The 15,996-nt window shown below is 34.2% G+C and overlaps 1 protein-coding gene across 1 annotated transcript in view; it reads right to left on the minus strand.

Annotated features, from left to right (window-relative positions):
• Window positions 1-15,996, minus strand: part of LOC105473302 (otogelin like) — a 166,418-nt gene that overhangs the window by 11,819 nt on the left and 138,603 nt on the right. The window contains exons 45-54 of the mRNA XM_011727039.2: window positions 15,713-15,854; window positions 14,607-14,792; window positions 11,810-12,022; window positions 11,235-11,339; window positions 10,837-10,944; window positions 9,407-9,508; window positions 8,977-9,081; window positions 8,852-8,892; window positions 1,224-1,287; window positions 112-290 (exon numbers count right to left, since the gene is read on the minus strand). Of these exons, the coding sequence (XP_011725341.2) occupies window positions 112-290; window positions 1,224-1,287; window positions 8,852-8,892; window positions 8,977-9,081; window positions 9,407-9,508; window positions 10,837-10,944; window positions 11,235-11,339; window positions 11,810-12,022; window positions 14,607-14,792; window positions 15,713-15,854 (1,245 nt within the window). The remainder of the gene's footprint in view (window positions 1-111; window positions 291-1,223; window positions 1,288-8,851; window positions 8,893-8,976; window positions 9,082-9,406; window positions 9,509-10,836; window positions 10,945-11,234; window positions 11,340-11,809; window positions 12,023-14,606; window positions 14,793-15,712; window positions 15,855-15,996) is intronic.

Raw genomic sequence — 15,996 nt, forward strand, 5'->3', positions numbered from 1 at the left:
CTATACAATGTTTATTTTTAACTAATGGAGTATTCACCATTTCTAATTCCATAACTCTGCCATTTTTGAATGTATTAACTCTCACCAGAATAACTTACAAAGAATACTTACAACATCACATTTTTTTGAACAATTCACCACTGTAAAATTCAGAGTGTGAAAGCCTGTATGGTTATCTTTTTCTTCCAGACACTCTATAGTATAACAAAAGTCTTCTTCCAAATATTTTATCATGGATTGTCCAGGATTCAATACTGATACTTCTTGGAATACACACACATCATCCTTTTCTAAAACAGAAAAAATAGTCAATAAGAAAATATACTGTTGAGATTTTTACTAATCCATCATTGGAACTTATATTTGAGTTTATGTTGTCATTCTGATGTGCCAATTTTTCAAAACTAATGAAGATTTTCACATTTACATATTTTTAATAACCCAATATTTACTTAAAAATGTAGTACACTATTTCTTAACATAAAATAAAAATTTATCTGTAAAATCAACTGCTGTTTACTGATTGAACTTCCTCCAAAATCCATATTTTATAGCAAGTTTGGAATATGAGTTCTTGGCCAGGCACAGTGGCTCACACCTATAATCCCAGCACTTTGTGAGGCCAAGGCAAGAGGATTGCTAGAGACCAGAAGTTTGAGGCCGTCCTGGGTGACATAGCAAGACCCCATTTCCAAAAAAAAAAAAAAAAAAAAAAAAAGCTGGGTGTGGTGATGCACGTCTGTAGTACAAGCTACTCAGGCAGTTAAGGCGGAAGGATTGCTTGAGCCCAGAAGTTCGAGGCTGCAGTGGGCTGGGAGGGAGCCACTATACTCCAGCCTGGGTAACAGAGCAAGACCCTGTTTTAATAAAAATACATTAATAATAATAATAATATAATGAGCATAACTTCATACTCTTTAGATGTCTATATTTTTAAATTAAATACAGACATATTAAAAAGAGCCTAATGCCAACTTTAAAATTCTCTGAGGCCTCTGAAAAAATATTTATATTTCTGTTCTGTTATTCCATTCTCAGAACATTTAGAGATATTACAAAAGAGGAAATTGAAACATAATAATGCATTTTATACTCAAATACTGGCAAATGGCTTAAAATGTATAATATGTGTCTCAAAAATGAGATTTTTAACTTGTTAATAGTGAAAAACAGATACTAATGATATTCATTTATAATTTAAAAGTTATAAAAGACATAGTTACCACAGAGATACTGTATGCATCCACAATCACTCTGGAAGTTATGGTCTATTGCAGTAAATTCTCCCTATTGGAAATAAACTACTATTACTTATCATTTAGCTTATTACATTATTATATTACATATATAAAAAACAATTTACATATATATATAGACACACATACATACTCAGTGATAGCATCTAATAAGTCCCTTATCACACAGTCATACACTTTAAAATCATATTGTTTGATTCTGAGCTTCTGCAGGGCAATCAAAGACAACATTTGCCAACCCTGGGAACTTTGCTTCATGGAAATGTTCTTGACCTGCTCTACCGAGGCAGCCCAGGACTCTGATGTCTGCATCTGCACAAGGCTGCTATAATATATACAACAGCAACACAAGTATAGTATAGTGGTTAATAGCACAGTCTTAGGAATGGAACTGCCTTTGCACCAATCCTGACTCCATAACTTACTAACTTTTTGATTTAGGGCACATTACTTAATCAATCTGCTCCTCACTTCTCTCATCTGCAATATGGAGATAATAATACTGCCTGCCTCTTAGGATTGTTGAGAGAAATAAATAGATCAATATATGTAAAGAGTTTACAATAGGACTGACACACAGAAAGTGCTATAGAGCCTTTTGCTGTTAGTACATTGTTACTATGACAGATACTCAAACTTTGCCCTATGAGGACTGACAGAGATTCTTCCCACCAAATACAGGACCAGGCTTAAAGTTTCAAGAATTGTATTTAAAGCATCAGCTTTTCCTGGATGCATTTAATTTTCGTATGACATCAGTAATAAAATGAATTTTATTCTTGACACAAATAAATGATGCCAATAAATTCACATAAAAGGCATTTTCCCTCATAAGCTAATAATGTTTTGCTTTTTATAGGGCCTTATAAGTTGTAAAGTAGTTTTATGAACACTAATTCATTTGATATTTCAGGACTTTAGTCATTAGACAATTCCAATGGGACTGGAAATAAATGTTAGAACAATGGAGTTAAAAAAAATAATAAATCGAATTCTCCCAGTGCATGACTACTCCAAAGATTTTAAAAAGACACTAACTCTTTTAGGTAACATATGTACCTGTTTTTTAATACTTAAAGCCATAATGTTAGCTCTGTTTCCTCGAGCTTAGGCTTAAATCTTCTATCCTTCTCTTCCATGCTCATTTCCTTTGAGATCTTATCCACATATTCAATTATGCTTTTATTCTAAGTTGCCAATTTTACCAAAAGGAAATACCTCTTTGATTGCTCTACCAATCCTAAATATTACCTGAAAAAATATGGTAGTTTTTACTCCCAAATGAACGTCCCTCTCCTGTAAAGTCTGCAGCGAAATCACTTTAGGGGGCTTCCACTTTGGACTATTATGAAGAGTGCTGCTATGAACATTCAAGTGTAAGTTTTTATGTAGACATATGTTTTCATTTCTCATCAGTACATATTTAAGAGTGAAATTGTTGTGTTATATAATGAGTCTATGTTTACCTTTCCGAGTAATAGCCAAGGTGTTTTCCAAAGCAGCTGCACCATTTTACATTGCCACCAGTAGTGTAAAAGCGTTTCCATTTCTCCACAGTCTTGTAAATGTGTTATTTTTTGTCTTTTTAGTAAGTTAACATAATGGGTTAATATACATGGAGGGTTATGTATATTTGGGCGAGATGTGAAGTGGTATCTCACTGTAGTTCTGATTTGTATTTAAATGATACTTAATGATGTTAAGCATCTTCTCATGTGCTATTGGTCATCTGTATATCTTATGTGGATAAATATCAAGGTATATCCATACAATGGAATATTATCAACAACAAAAAGAATGAAGTAGTGACACATGCAACAACATGGATTAACCTTGAAAATATTATGCTAAGTAAAAAGAGCCAGACACAAAGACCACATATTATACCATTCTCTTTATAGGAAATACCAAGAACAGAAATACATGGAGAGACAGAAAGTAGAGTAGAGATTTCTGAGGGCTGGAGAGTCTGGAAAGGAATGAGGAATGACTGCTATAGGTACAGGGTTTCTTTTGGATTGGTGAAATTCTTCTAAAATTGATTGTCTTGATGGTTGTGCAATTCAGTGAATATACTAAAGGCCACTGAACTGTATACTTTATATGGATGTATTGTATGTTATGTGAATTTATTTCAATAAAGTTTTATTTTAAAAAATTGCAAAGGCCCAGGTTGAAATACATTTGTCTATGTGAATAAACTAATGCGATATTTTTAAAAATCACCTTAGTCAACGAAACAAACATTAGCCATTATTCAGAGTGAGTACTCAGGAACAATGAGTCAGATAAATGCTTGTGTAAAGCCATGAATGTTAAAACTAAATCATCATGGATGGAGGGTTATGTATATTTGGGTAAGATGTTCAAGGATATTAAAGCTACTAGTTATGTTCTGCGTGTCTAGCACAGTGCTAATAATATAATAATCATTTAAAAATGCTTGGAATAGTGAATGTCAAAATATGATTCACAATTAATATTCAGACATTGAGGGTTGAGTTGGAAATAAGCTAGATGGGCCAGCATCTAGCACAAATGCTGGGGAGGGAAATAAGCTAGATGGGCCAGCATCTAGCACAAGAAAAGAGAAAGTAGAGACGGGTAGAAATCCACTAGGAAAAAAAATACAGAGCTAAGGTCACAACCAGATCAAGGTTAATGAATGAACATAGAGACTGCTACCCCAAAAAGCTTCAAAGGGTCTAGAACACAGGAAGTATAAAATCCCATACGAGGAAAGGTTAGGTTTTTCTTGTTACATTGAAAGTTATTGAAATGACTCAAGATGCTATGTTGCCTTTTCCAGGCCAAAAAAAAAAAAAAAAAAAAAGGGAGTTCTGTATGAGGCTGGTTACAAGTCAAATACTAGGACCTCTACTCTCAGCTGCTCCACTGGCCATCGTAATGTTTTTCAAGGACCTCGTAATCTTGGACTCTTGGTGTGCAAGGCTTGAAACCTTAAAGTTTTTTAATATCTCTCTCTCTCTCTCTCTCCCCTCTTCTCCCAACCAATACATTTGTTCAATTTGTTACAAAAGGTCAAAGTCTTTCATTTTGCCCTCCTAAATTCACACCAACCTCACAATACCCAAGATGTTCATTGATGAACAGCTACACCAGTCTCTTTGCTGATCTCCTGACCACTAATGTTTTAGTGCTCATATCCTGCTATGCATAAATAGAAACATCTCCCTCAAACACCATTTTCATCATAACTTTCATCCTATGCAGGACTCTTTCCAGCTCCTATCATATAAAATTTGCACGGAACTCCTCAGGGTAGGATTGTGCTTTTTCAAGTGTCTGGCATGATGACTGCCCATAACTGATCTTCAACAAATGTTGGTTGAATAAATAAATGAAAATAATAAATGAATAAATCAAATCTGCATTCCTCAGCCTTGCCTTTAAAGCCCTCTTGGCCAGGTGCAGTGGCTCACACCTGTAATACTAGCACTTTGTGAGGCCAAGGTGGAAGAATCACTTGAGCTCGGGAGTTCAGTGATGCTATGATTGTGCCACTGCATTTCAGTCTAAGCAACAGAGCCAGACTCTGTCTCTAGAAAATAAAAATAAAAAATAAAGCCCTCCCCAAATATACCAATTTGTGTAGATTTTTATCTCTCATTCTTCCTTCAGTTAGCTCTTTCTCCAGGCAAGAGAGAGGGTGTTATGGTTATTATTCTTCAGCATACAACTATTACCTCATACCTTTGTAAATCAACTTCTGTTTCTATTAGCCCCTGTCTGAAATAGCTCAACTGCTTTCATCCATTATTTTTAACCTATCACATTCTTCCAAGTTTTTCTTGATGGTCACCATCTCTGGAAACTTCTTTATAATGATCTCTATAATGTGATTAACACTCTGAGCATCACGTTTAACTTGTAATCAATTATAATAAAGTAATTTAAGAAATTAAGTTTTAATGTGCTCCCCAAATTTTATTGTTGAGATATCTATACTACTCAAATTGCTCTACAGATTCAATGCAAACCTTGTCAAAATTCTGGTGACATTTTTTACAGAAATAGATAAAACAATCCTCAAATTTGCTTGAAACCACAAAAGACACCAAATAGCCAAAGCGATCTTGAGCAAAAAGAACACAGCTGGCAGCATCATGCTACCTGACTTCAAAATGTGCTACAAAGCTACAGTAATCAAAACAGCATGGTACCAGCATAAAAACAGACACATAGACCAATAAAACAGATTAGAGAACCCAGAAATCAATCCAGGCATTATGGTCAATTAATTTTTGACAAAGTTACCAAGAACAAACAATGGGAAAAGGATAGTCTATTCAATAAATGATGCTGGAACAATGGCATGTCCACATGCAGACAAATTATATTAGACCCTTATCTCACACAACACACAAAAATTAACTCTAAGGGGATTAAAGACTTAATCGTAATGGTTGAGACTATAAAACCACTAGAAGAAAATATAGAGGAAAAGCTCCAGGATATTGGTCTCAGCAACGATCTTTTTGGCTGTGAACCCAAATGTAGAGACAACAAAAGAAAAATATACAAATGGGAGTATAGCAAGATAAAAAGCTGCTGCACAGCAAAGAAAACAATCAACAGAGTGAAGAGACAACCTACAGAGTGAGAGAATATATTTGCAAACTATATATCTAATAATGGGTTAATATCCAAAATATATAAAAAACTCAAACAACTCAATATCAAGAAAAACAAATAAACTGGTTTTTAAAATGGGCAAAGGGCCTGAATAGGCATTTTACAAAAGAAAACATATAAATGCCCAACAAGTATATTTTAAAATGCTTAATATTAGTAATCAGGGAAATGCAAATTAAATCCATAATGAAATATCATCTCATACCTGTTAAAATGGTCATTATCAAGAAGACAAAAAATAGCAAGTGTTTGTGAAAATGCACAAAAAGAAACCCTGCACACTGTTGGTGAGAATGTAAATTAGCACAGTCATTATGAAAAATAGTATATATGCTCCTCAAAAAATCAAAAATATAATTACTATATAATCTAGCAATTCCACTACTTGGTATATATCCAAAGGAAATAAAATCACTATATTGTAGAGATATCTCCACTCCTATGTTTACTGCAGCACTATATACAATAGCCAAGATATGGAATCAACCCAAATGTCCACCAAAGGATGAATGGATAAAGAAACTGTGGTATATATACACAATGCAATACCATACAGCCTTGAAAAAGAAGAAAGTCCTGTCATTTGAGACAACATGGATGAACCTGGAGGACTTACGTTAAATGAAATAAGCCAAGCACAGAAAGACAAATACCACCTGATCTCATTTATATGCAGAATCTAAAAAAGTTAGATATAACATATAAACTCATAGAAGGTAGGGAGTAGAATAGTGGTTAACAGGGCTGAGGGTAGGGGAGTAGGGTTTGAGGACATGTTGGCCAAAGGATGCAAAATTTCAGTTAGATAGAAGAAATAAGTTCAAGAGATCTATTGTAAAATGTAATGACTATTGTTAGTAACAATGTATTGTATTTTTAAAAATTGTCAAGAGAATAGAGTCTGTGTTCTCATCACAAAAAAATGATTTTGTGAGGTAATGCATGTGTTAATTAACTCAATTTAGCTATTCCATAATGTATACATATTTTAAATTAACATGTTGTACATAATAAATATATACAATCTTTGTCAATTTTAAAAAATAAGTAAATAAAAAATAAAAACAATTAAACACAAAGATTGTATAATGCTTCGTTTGTCTTTAGAAAACCTATGTGTCTCAGCCAGGCACGGTGGCTCACGCCCATAAAATCAGCATTTTGGGAGTCCAAGGTGAGCAGATCACGAGGTAAGGAGATTGAGACCATCCTGGCCAACATGGTGAAACCCCGTCTCTACTAAAATACAAAAAATTAGCTGGGTGTGGTGGCATGTGCCTGTATTCCCGGCTACACAGGAAGCTGAGGCATGGGAATTGTTTGAACCTGGGAGGCAGAGATTGCAGTGAGCAGAGATCGTACCACTGTACTCCAGCCTGGCGACAGAACAAGACTCCATGAAAGAAAGAAAAGACAAGACAAGACAAGACAAGAAAAGGGAAAAGAAAATGAGAAAGAGAGAGAGAGAGAAAGAAAGAAAACCTATGTGTCCCAGAAAAAAAGATAGAAAGTAGAAAAGGGCTAGGTCAGACTTGTACAGGGAAAAAAAAAAAAAAAATTAAGAAATTGAAGTTTTAATGTGTCAAAAAAACTAATACTTGTAACTAATACTGATTGAGCCCTTCCTATATGTCAGACACTAAGCATTTAAATTATATTTGCTTATTGCCTATAAGGTATTATTATTTTTATATTCCAAATGAGAGAAGTGAGCCACAGCAAGAAAAAGGTAGAACAAGGCAGTCTCACATTCTCTTTCATTCTTGTTTCAAATTGTGCCTTGGCTACATTTTCTAAGGGAAATAAAGAGTTAAGGCAGAGTAGAAAGAATAGGGAATACACAAACATACACACACAAAAAGCAATCCTTGGTTAGAATCCTGAAAATCTCAGTCAATAATTTATTCCCTTGGATTTCATCTCTCTCACTTATAAAATGAGCTAAAGTACTGACTTGGTAAAGATTCAGTAAGATAGTATACTGAATTCGTTATGTAACTGTGAAGGACTAGAGAAATACATGGCATTATCATTCTACTCTCGTGTAGATGTATATACAGTGTACACACAAAATAATCAAATGAGAGAATTATTATGAAAGTTATTTGTAAAGTTAAACATTCTCTGTAAACTATAGATGACAGCATCATTAAAGCAAATGTTGGATTAATGCTTTTTAAATAAAACCATGGCATCCTAGGAGGGGTTCTGTTATTTTAAAAAGTACCTCATTCCTTCCTCGTAATAGAGCTTTGAACTGGAGATTCTGAATGAATTCTCTAAGTGTACACATTGTTTGAGAAGGGAAAGAAAAGTAAACTGCTTTGTGAAATAAAGCGTGTCTTCTCTAATAAATAAGGCCAGGAATATATTACCTTTCTCAAGCCTTATCGGTGTATCATGAAGATAAATAGTTAAAGAAAACAAAGACTTGTAAAGAACTATGGGATACGTTTAAGGATTAAATAAGTGATACCAGAGTTATCCTTGCTATTTCTAAAAATTAAATATTTGAAATTTCTGTAAGGTTTGCACATTCGCAGATAATGCTTAAGAAGAAACAGGCAGTTCCATGTTTATATCCCCTTCTCTACAACAGAGGCATTATTAGCGCACTTTCTTAAAGAATCATTAGAGACACCACTCGATAATTTTTTTTCAATATTTTGCTTCATTTTAATACCAGTGAACTTAAGTAGACACAAGACTAGCAGATTCTATCAGCAGTTAAAAAAATAATATATTGTACTTTCCTATCTCAAGTAAAATGTAACTTATTTTACTATTTCTTAATATCAGAGTACATTATTTTAATCTACTTCAGTACAATTTAATGTGGATAATTTTAACTCTGAGAAGACTTTAGAAATGAGAGAAACAAAGGAAAAATAAACAGATTTAAATAAATATGACAAGTCAATCAAAATATGTGTTCTTACCACTTCACAAGTTGGCATAACAAGGTTTTCACAGTTACATTCTAAAAGGCAAAAATCAACATATTTACATTGATCAAAATAATTAACTTATTATAATGAAAACTTAAAATATGAAAATTAGTTACCACAATGCCATGTTGGGCAACATTGACCAGATACATTTTCTTTCACAAGATTCATATCTTCTGCACAGGTGAGTAATGGCATAGGACAAAGGTTTGGCTCACATACTAAAAAGAAAAATTACATGGGTAAAGATGGATTTTATAGAGTTGCCATTTCTTATTACCTACCATTTAGTTCACTGCCATAACCAATAATGCATGGATTCATATTTCCCAAGTGCTACCTCTCCCACCACCAGATTGCCATGTGTTGTTGGTGAAGATAAAACAACTGACATATAAACAGGTACAAAAAGAGTACTGGTGCTAGGATAGCTCATCAAGTGAAAAACTTTGAAAAAGGGTCTGACGTAACAGCCAACTAAGATGCACTGGGCTTCTTAAACATTGGAGACATCTAAATATTTTAAAATAGTTAATATACACTTACCACAGTAATACTGAGGACAACAGAAGTGTGTGCTATTAAGATCTACTGTGAGAAATTCCCCATCATGACATAGTGGAACAGGTTTGGTGCAAGATTCACAAACTAAGGTGAAACAAAAAACCAAAAGTCACAGCTGAGCTAAAAACCATGAATTATAATATGAGCTTAAATTACCATACATAAATCAATTTTGTTTAAGAAAATAGTAAAGGAAATGTAAGGTATATCTCCTTATTTGGTCATAAAAACAATAATACTGTCTGAGTATATTGCATTATGCTTTCCAAGCACAGTGACATATAGAACACCATCTTACCAGAAAGGTAGAACATTCAGATTTCCTAGGTAATTTGTTCTCATTAGAATCAAAATGTCACTTGTTTATTTATTATATTTATGTTTTCTTAATTTACTACCATTGATTACTCTCATTTAGGGATGAAAATGTAGTAGGCATTTGTTCTTTTGGGCTGTTTCAGCATGCCCTCCCAACTTTGGTAACTACTCTCTGAATGACCTTGAGGAAATGCACCACCCACATATTTTTGAGTGACTATCTTTAAAGGTGCCTCACATCACCGGGCCACTCTGTAGAAACAACCCACATAGGAGTAATCAGAATCCCTTTCGATGGAATTTGAGTCATATATAGAGACACATCAAGTGAAGAAAAAAATAAAGTTGGCTCAATCATTAGTGACCTCTACCTAGAGCAGCTGGTTTCTCTCCTTCCAAGGGCTTGACTGTTCTGCTTAATTTTGATCCTACTTCCCCAGATTCTTCCAATAACAGCTTGTGCTAAAGCTAGCCAGAATCAATCAGTTTTACCACTTGCAGCCAATGAATCTTAACTGGTGCTAATAAATTGTTTTGATTACTTCTGAAACCTACATTAATCACCAAGGAATCATGGATATAATGATTCATTTAAAAAAATTAGAGAATTCTTTATATTTCAATCTTCAGTTCACCGGGCAGAACATTTAGCTCCAGCCATTTTCCAGTCACCTTTGTTTCTGCCATTCTTTTTTGAGATCATCATACCTCAAACATGATATGCAGGACATGAAGTTTTCAAGACATCTTATAAAGTCTTAGCAGAGCTCATTATTCAAGTTGGTTCTTCGAGGAAAGCCAGTGCTAAATTTTTCTTCGAAAAACTTAAGTATTGGCCTTATTATTTAAAAAGCTTGATTTAAAAACCTTGGTCATATTTGGACTGAGGTATATAGTTTTTGTTGATGGGGGAAGGTATTTGTTATGATTGTCTAGTCATTCAAAATGTCATTCTTTACAACAGTTCTCATTCAGTTGAATTCTTATAACATCAGAATATTGCTTACCAACAGTCTCATAAAATTCACATCAAATTAGAGATTTTTTCCTAGATCCTTTCTCTTCTTCTAAGAAATTATCTCTAGAATACTCACCACAAAGAGGGGAAAAACAACAAGGTTCTTCCTGTTGAACTTGAATCATGAATTGGTCTTCTCTGCATTCTGGTGTTGAAATACTGGGGCATTTCAATGGGTCACATTCTGCAGAAACACAATTATATTAGAAAATGTGTATAGCATGAGATGATAAAATAAATGACATAGTGTTTACCTCTCTTTGAATTTAGTAATAAATAACTTATTTTAAAGTTTTTAATCATATATATATACATATATATGAAAGATACATACCAGGTTTAAAACATTAACAAGACAACTCCACAATCTTTTATAATAAATCATTGTCTTGGAGACACAAAGAATGAGAATCTAATCCACTGTTCTGAATAAACAATGAACCTCACTCTTAATTTTCTATATTGATTACTTACCACATTTGTACTGTGGACAGCAAGAAAGAGGACTGTGGCCAACAATCAATTTTTGACTATCTGTACATGTTGGGATGGTAGTTTCACACAAAGTTGTGTCACATCCTATAAATAAGAAAAACTGTTAAAATATTAGTGAACACAACTGAAATCTGCCAACTCAAAGCAGGGAAATGACTGCCAACTCAAAGCAGGAAACTCAAAGAGGGGAAACGACTCTCATTATGCATGTTTTTACACTGCAGTTAACCCATTCAGCTAACAAAATGGGCATATATGAAAATGCAGCAGCTTTGAGGTTTTTCTATTATTGCCTTTCACCCTTGATTCATAAATCAAAGATTCCCAGTTCTTTTCTCTTCTCATGTTTTGTTGAGTGTTATTAACTGTGAATAGCCACAGTTTTTCATGTGTATTCAACAAAATTGTAACGAAACAAAACTTGTTTTGAGAAAATGGCATTTATGCCACATTTTTTAAATACAAAGCATTATATATGCTCTGCTCTGCTTTTTCACAAAGAGTATCAACATATTTTGTGGAATCAATTGAGTATAAGGCTTCTTCATACATACCACAAACTTCCTTTGAACAGCAGGTCCATTTATCAATGATGCCCATGACAACTTCAGCTTCACGTTCACAAACTGGCGTGGGCTCTTCATCACAGTCAGGTTCTATAGGAATAATACTTCCATTCTCCAAACATTTGTATAGAGCGCATTCATCAATGCCCCCATTCCAAATCTCCCCAGCAGTGCGAGGTTGGTCTTCACTATCAGTGCATGCTTAAAAAGATCAACAGTATTATAACACTCATAACCTGGGCACTAAAGTAAATCATGCCACCATGTTTTGGTTTCAGACTGTGACATGGCCCAGTGACATAGATGATATGTCACAAGTCTATTATTTTTCTCAGATTTCTCTTTCATCACCCACTAACTTACACTTTTCTTTAATGGAAGTTTATACTTAGTCCACAGAAAGTATTTTGTTCCTGGTCAGATGCAGTGGCTCATACCCATAATCCCAGCACTTTGGGAGGCTGAGGAGGGAGGATTGCTTCAGGCCAGGAGTTTGAGACCAGCCTGGGCAACAGAGCAAGACCTTGTCTCTACCAAAAGAAAAATAATTAGCCAAGTGTAGTGGCATGCCTACTCAGAAAGCTAAGGTGGGAGGATCACTGGAGGCCTGGAGTTTGAGTCTCAGTGAGCTATGACCACTGTACTTAAGCCTGTGCAACAGTTTAGACCCTGTCTCAAAAGAAAAAGAAAGAAAGAGAAAGAAAGAAAGAAAGAAAGAAAGAAAGAAAGAAAGAAAGAAAGAAAGAAAGAAAGAAAGAAGGAAGGAAGGAAGGAAGGAAGGAAGGAAGGAAGGAAGGAAGGAAGGAAGGAAGGAAGGAAGGAAGGAAGGAAGGAAGGAAGGAAGGAAGGGAAAGAAAGAAAGAAAGAAAGAAAGAAAGAAAGAAAGAAAGAAAGAAAGAAAGAAAGAAAGAAAGAAAGAAAGAAAGAAAGAAAGAAAAGAAAAGAAAAGAAAAGAAAAGAAAAGAAAAGAAAAGAAAAGAAAAGAAAAGAAAAGAAAAGAAAAGAAAAGAAAAGAAAAGAAAAAAGAAAAGAGAAGGAAGGAAGGAAGGAAGGAAGGAAGGAAGGAAAAGAAAGAAAGAAAGAAAGAAAGAAAGAAAGAGAAAAAATTTCTTTCCTTTTACAACCATCTATAAATCTGCATGTCTTCTTCTATAAATGAAATGTTCTATTATTTTTGACACATTTTAAGTCCTGTTAACATAATTTATTTAACCTAAACAAATTCAATAATATAAATTCAAATTAGTTTGAAAATAGTACCTGTTAAAAATGAGTGGGATTAGAAAGCAAGGTAGCCCCTACCTCATATAACATTTATATCATATGAAAATTCAAAATATTTCTGCTTTAAAATCTAAAAGTAAAAAGTAGGCAATCAGGCAAAATATTATTTAGTGACTATTATCTTTAAGTAAAAGTTTTATGATAAATATGACCATCTAGTAGTTCTTTTGAGGAATAATAATGATAAATGTAGTTACCAACCACATCCCCAGCCTTTAGGGAACTCTTATCCTATTTACTATCAAACTAAATCTCATAGATCTCTAAACAATAAATATAAGCACACCTGTACACCCTCAAAGTCTTCCACAGATACTTTCTATAATGGCAAACACTAGCTTATTTCTGAAACTATATATGCATTTCACTCCTCCTTGCCTTTTTCTTTAATTATTAGTCAATTCATTTTCTTATGACCATAATGAAGAGGCCTATGACTGACAATTCCTGTGTTACAATCATCTCAATTTTGCACTTTTTCATCCGCCACCACCATGGAGACAATGCATCAAAATAACATTGTTTGAAAATAAAATTAGAAATACTAAATATGTTCCTCCAGTATCTTAGTCCATTTTGTGTTGCTCTAAGAGAACACCTGAAAATGCGTAGTTTATAAAGAAAAAAGATTCATTTAGTCACACTTCTGCTGGCTGGGAAGTTCAAGGTGCATGGTGCCAGCATCTACTTAACTTCAGGTGAGGGTTTTTCTCCTGCCTTGTACTATGGCAGAAGGTCAAAGGAGAGGTGGACAGATGTGAAGATGAATCAAACTTGAGGAGGAAACTCCCTTTATAACAATCTGTACCTGAGGGAAAGATTCCATCTCTGCTAGAACTAATCTAGTCTCACAAGAGCAATAAATCACTTACAACTTTGAGAAGGCATTAATCTATTGATGAGGGCAGTGCCCCCATGATCCAGACACCTCCCACTAGGCCACATCTCCCAGTACTGCCACACAGGGGATCAAACCTCAACATGAGTTTTGGTGGGGACAAACCACATCCAAATCATAGCACCCAGATAATAGTACCATCTGCCATTTCTTACATGCTAATTTTCTCAAGGCACCATGTTAAATGCAAAATGCTTTTTACTAAATTACGTAGCCCCACACTAACCTTATAAGTACTATCATTTTCCTCACTTTCCAGATGCATAACCTGAGACTCATAGGAGTAAAAGTGAACCACTAATATATGAATTAACTTGAATTTGAGTTCAGTCCATAATCCACACTCTTAATTCTTGATTTCCCATGCTTTTTCTCAGTTACTATAGGCAGATGTAAAGATTAAAACACATTACCACTAAAGCTTTTATAACAATTAACTTCTCTTGAATTCGTATTAAAATCAAACTACAGACAAACTCATTTCCTTTCCAACATTCAGGCTGTCTTTGATAAATCTTTGTTAGCACATCTCTGCAATATCTAAAAAACGTTTGTGTCTGTTTGCCGGATCCCTGAAAAGTCATTTTGTATTTTGTGTCTTACCACACTCTTTCTCTGGAATGCACTGGGTTGAATGTGGCCTGTGAAGAATAGTTCCATCTTTGCACACACAGTCTTCTCTTAAGTTCAAACAGGAAGAGTGTCCATAGAACCATTGGTTCAGGCATGTTCTTGCTTCACAAGGTCGCACACAGGGTTGATATTCCTTCCCCTCTGGGCAACTCAGGGCTTTGAAGAATAGGAGACAAAATTTGCTAATGATAAAAGTAACCTATTTAAATTCTAGTAAAAGAAAGAAATGTCAGATTTCTTACAGAAAATGTATTTTGCAAATTTTAGTCTCTTCAAAGTCCATTTTTCATTTACTCTGTAACCATACATCAGAAACAAAGGCACCAATGTGTTTGCTTTTTGCATTTTTTGTAATTTTTAAGCATTTTCCAAGGGTCTACTAGTATTAGCTGTTATGGTGGGAAACACTTATCAGATGTATAACAAATAAATATCACCAACAGGCAGCACAAGTCTGGTTGGCATAAATATACAATCAACTATTATGAAATTATTGCTCTGTGCAGTAAGAAGAGATAACAGTCTACTTAGAATTATAACCGAAATACACTTTCAGTATATAAAACTCAACCAAATCATAAAAAAGAAAAATGCTGTTATCTTTAGGTTTGATCCTTCACTGTCAAAAGAAATTACTATTGCTGAGCAGTTTATACATGATGTTTTAGAAAAGCCTTGTGGATTGTCAATGATTGTAAAAAGTCATACTATTAAAAATTGAATGCTCAGCTGGTGGGGTTATAAATTGGTACAATCTCAGTGAAGAACCATTTGACACTGTCTAGTGAAATTGGGGATGACACTCATTCCCAATGAATCAGCAAGGCCCCTCTTGAATAGTGATTACCTCTCAGGGAAAAGAGAGAGGGAAGGGCTGGAGAAGGCACATAGGGAGCTTCATGTGTGATCGTTTTATTTCTGAAATTGAGTGATGCAACTTGTGTTTGTGATAGCTTCTTCTGTGCATTTTATGCTTACTAAATTCATTCGTGATGAAGAAAAAGAAGGAAAGAAGTGATTGCAAAAGTGATATTTATTTATGATTTAAAAATATTATTCAGTTAACAGTTACTTACAGCAGTAATCAGGTTTTCTCCACTGAATACAGATATCAAACTTGTTGCACAGAGCCACATATGCAGAAAGTGCATCACATTCATAGTTCCAAAAATAGGTATAATTGATCCACATCTTTTCACAAAAGTCTTTTGGTGAAACCTAGAGAAACATTTTGCTTTGAAACAAGTTATATTGTTTTATTTCTCTGAAAGCCCTAAGCTAGACTAAGATTATTCGGAGAATCAAAGGGTAGCAAGTTAATATTCATTATACTTCATCATAGACCTTACTTTTTCAAAAA

This window comes from Macaca nemestrina, chromosome 10 (assembly GCF_043159975.1).
Source record: "Macaca nemestrina isolate mMacNem1 chromosome 10, mMacNem.hap1, whole genome shotgun sequence".
In the NCBI taxonomy this organism is placed as follows: domain Eukaryota; kingdom Metazoa; phylum Chordata; class Mammalia; order Primates; family Cercopithecidae; genus Macaca; species Macaca nemestrina.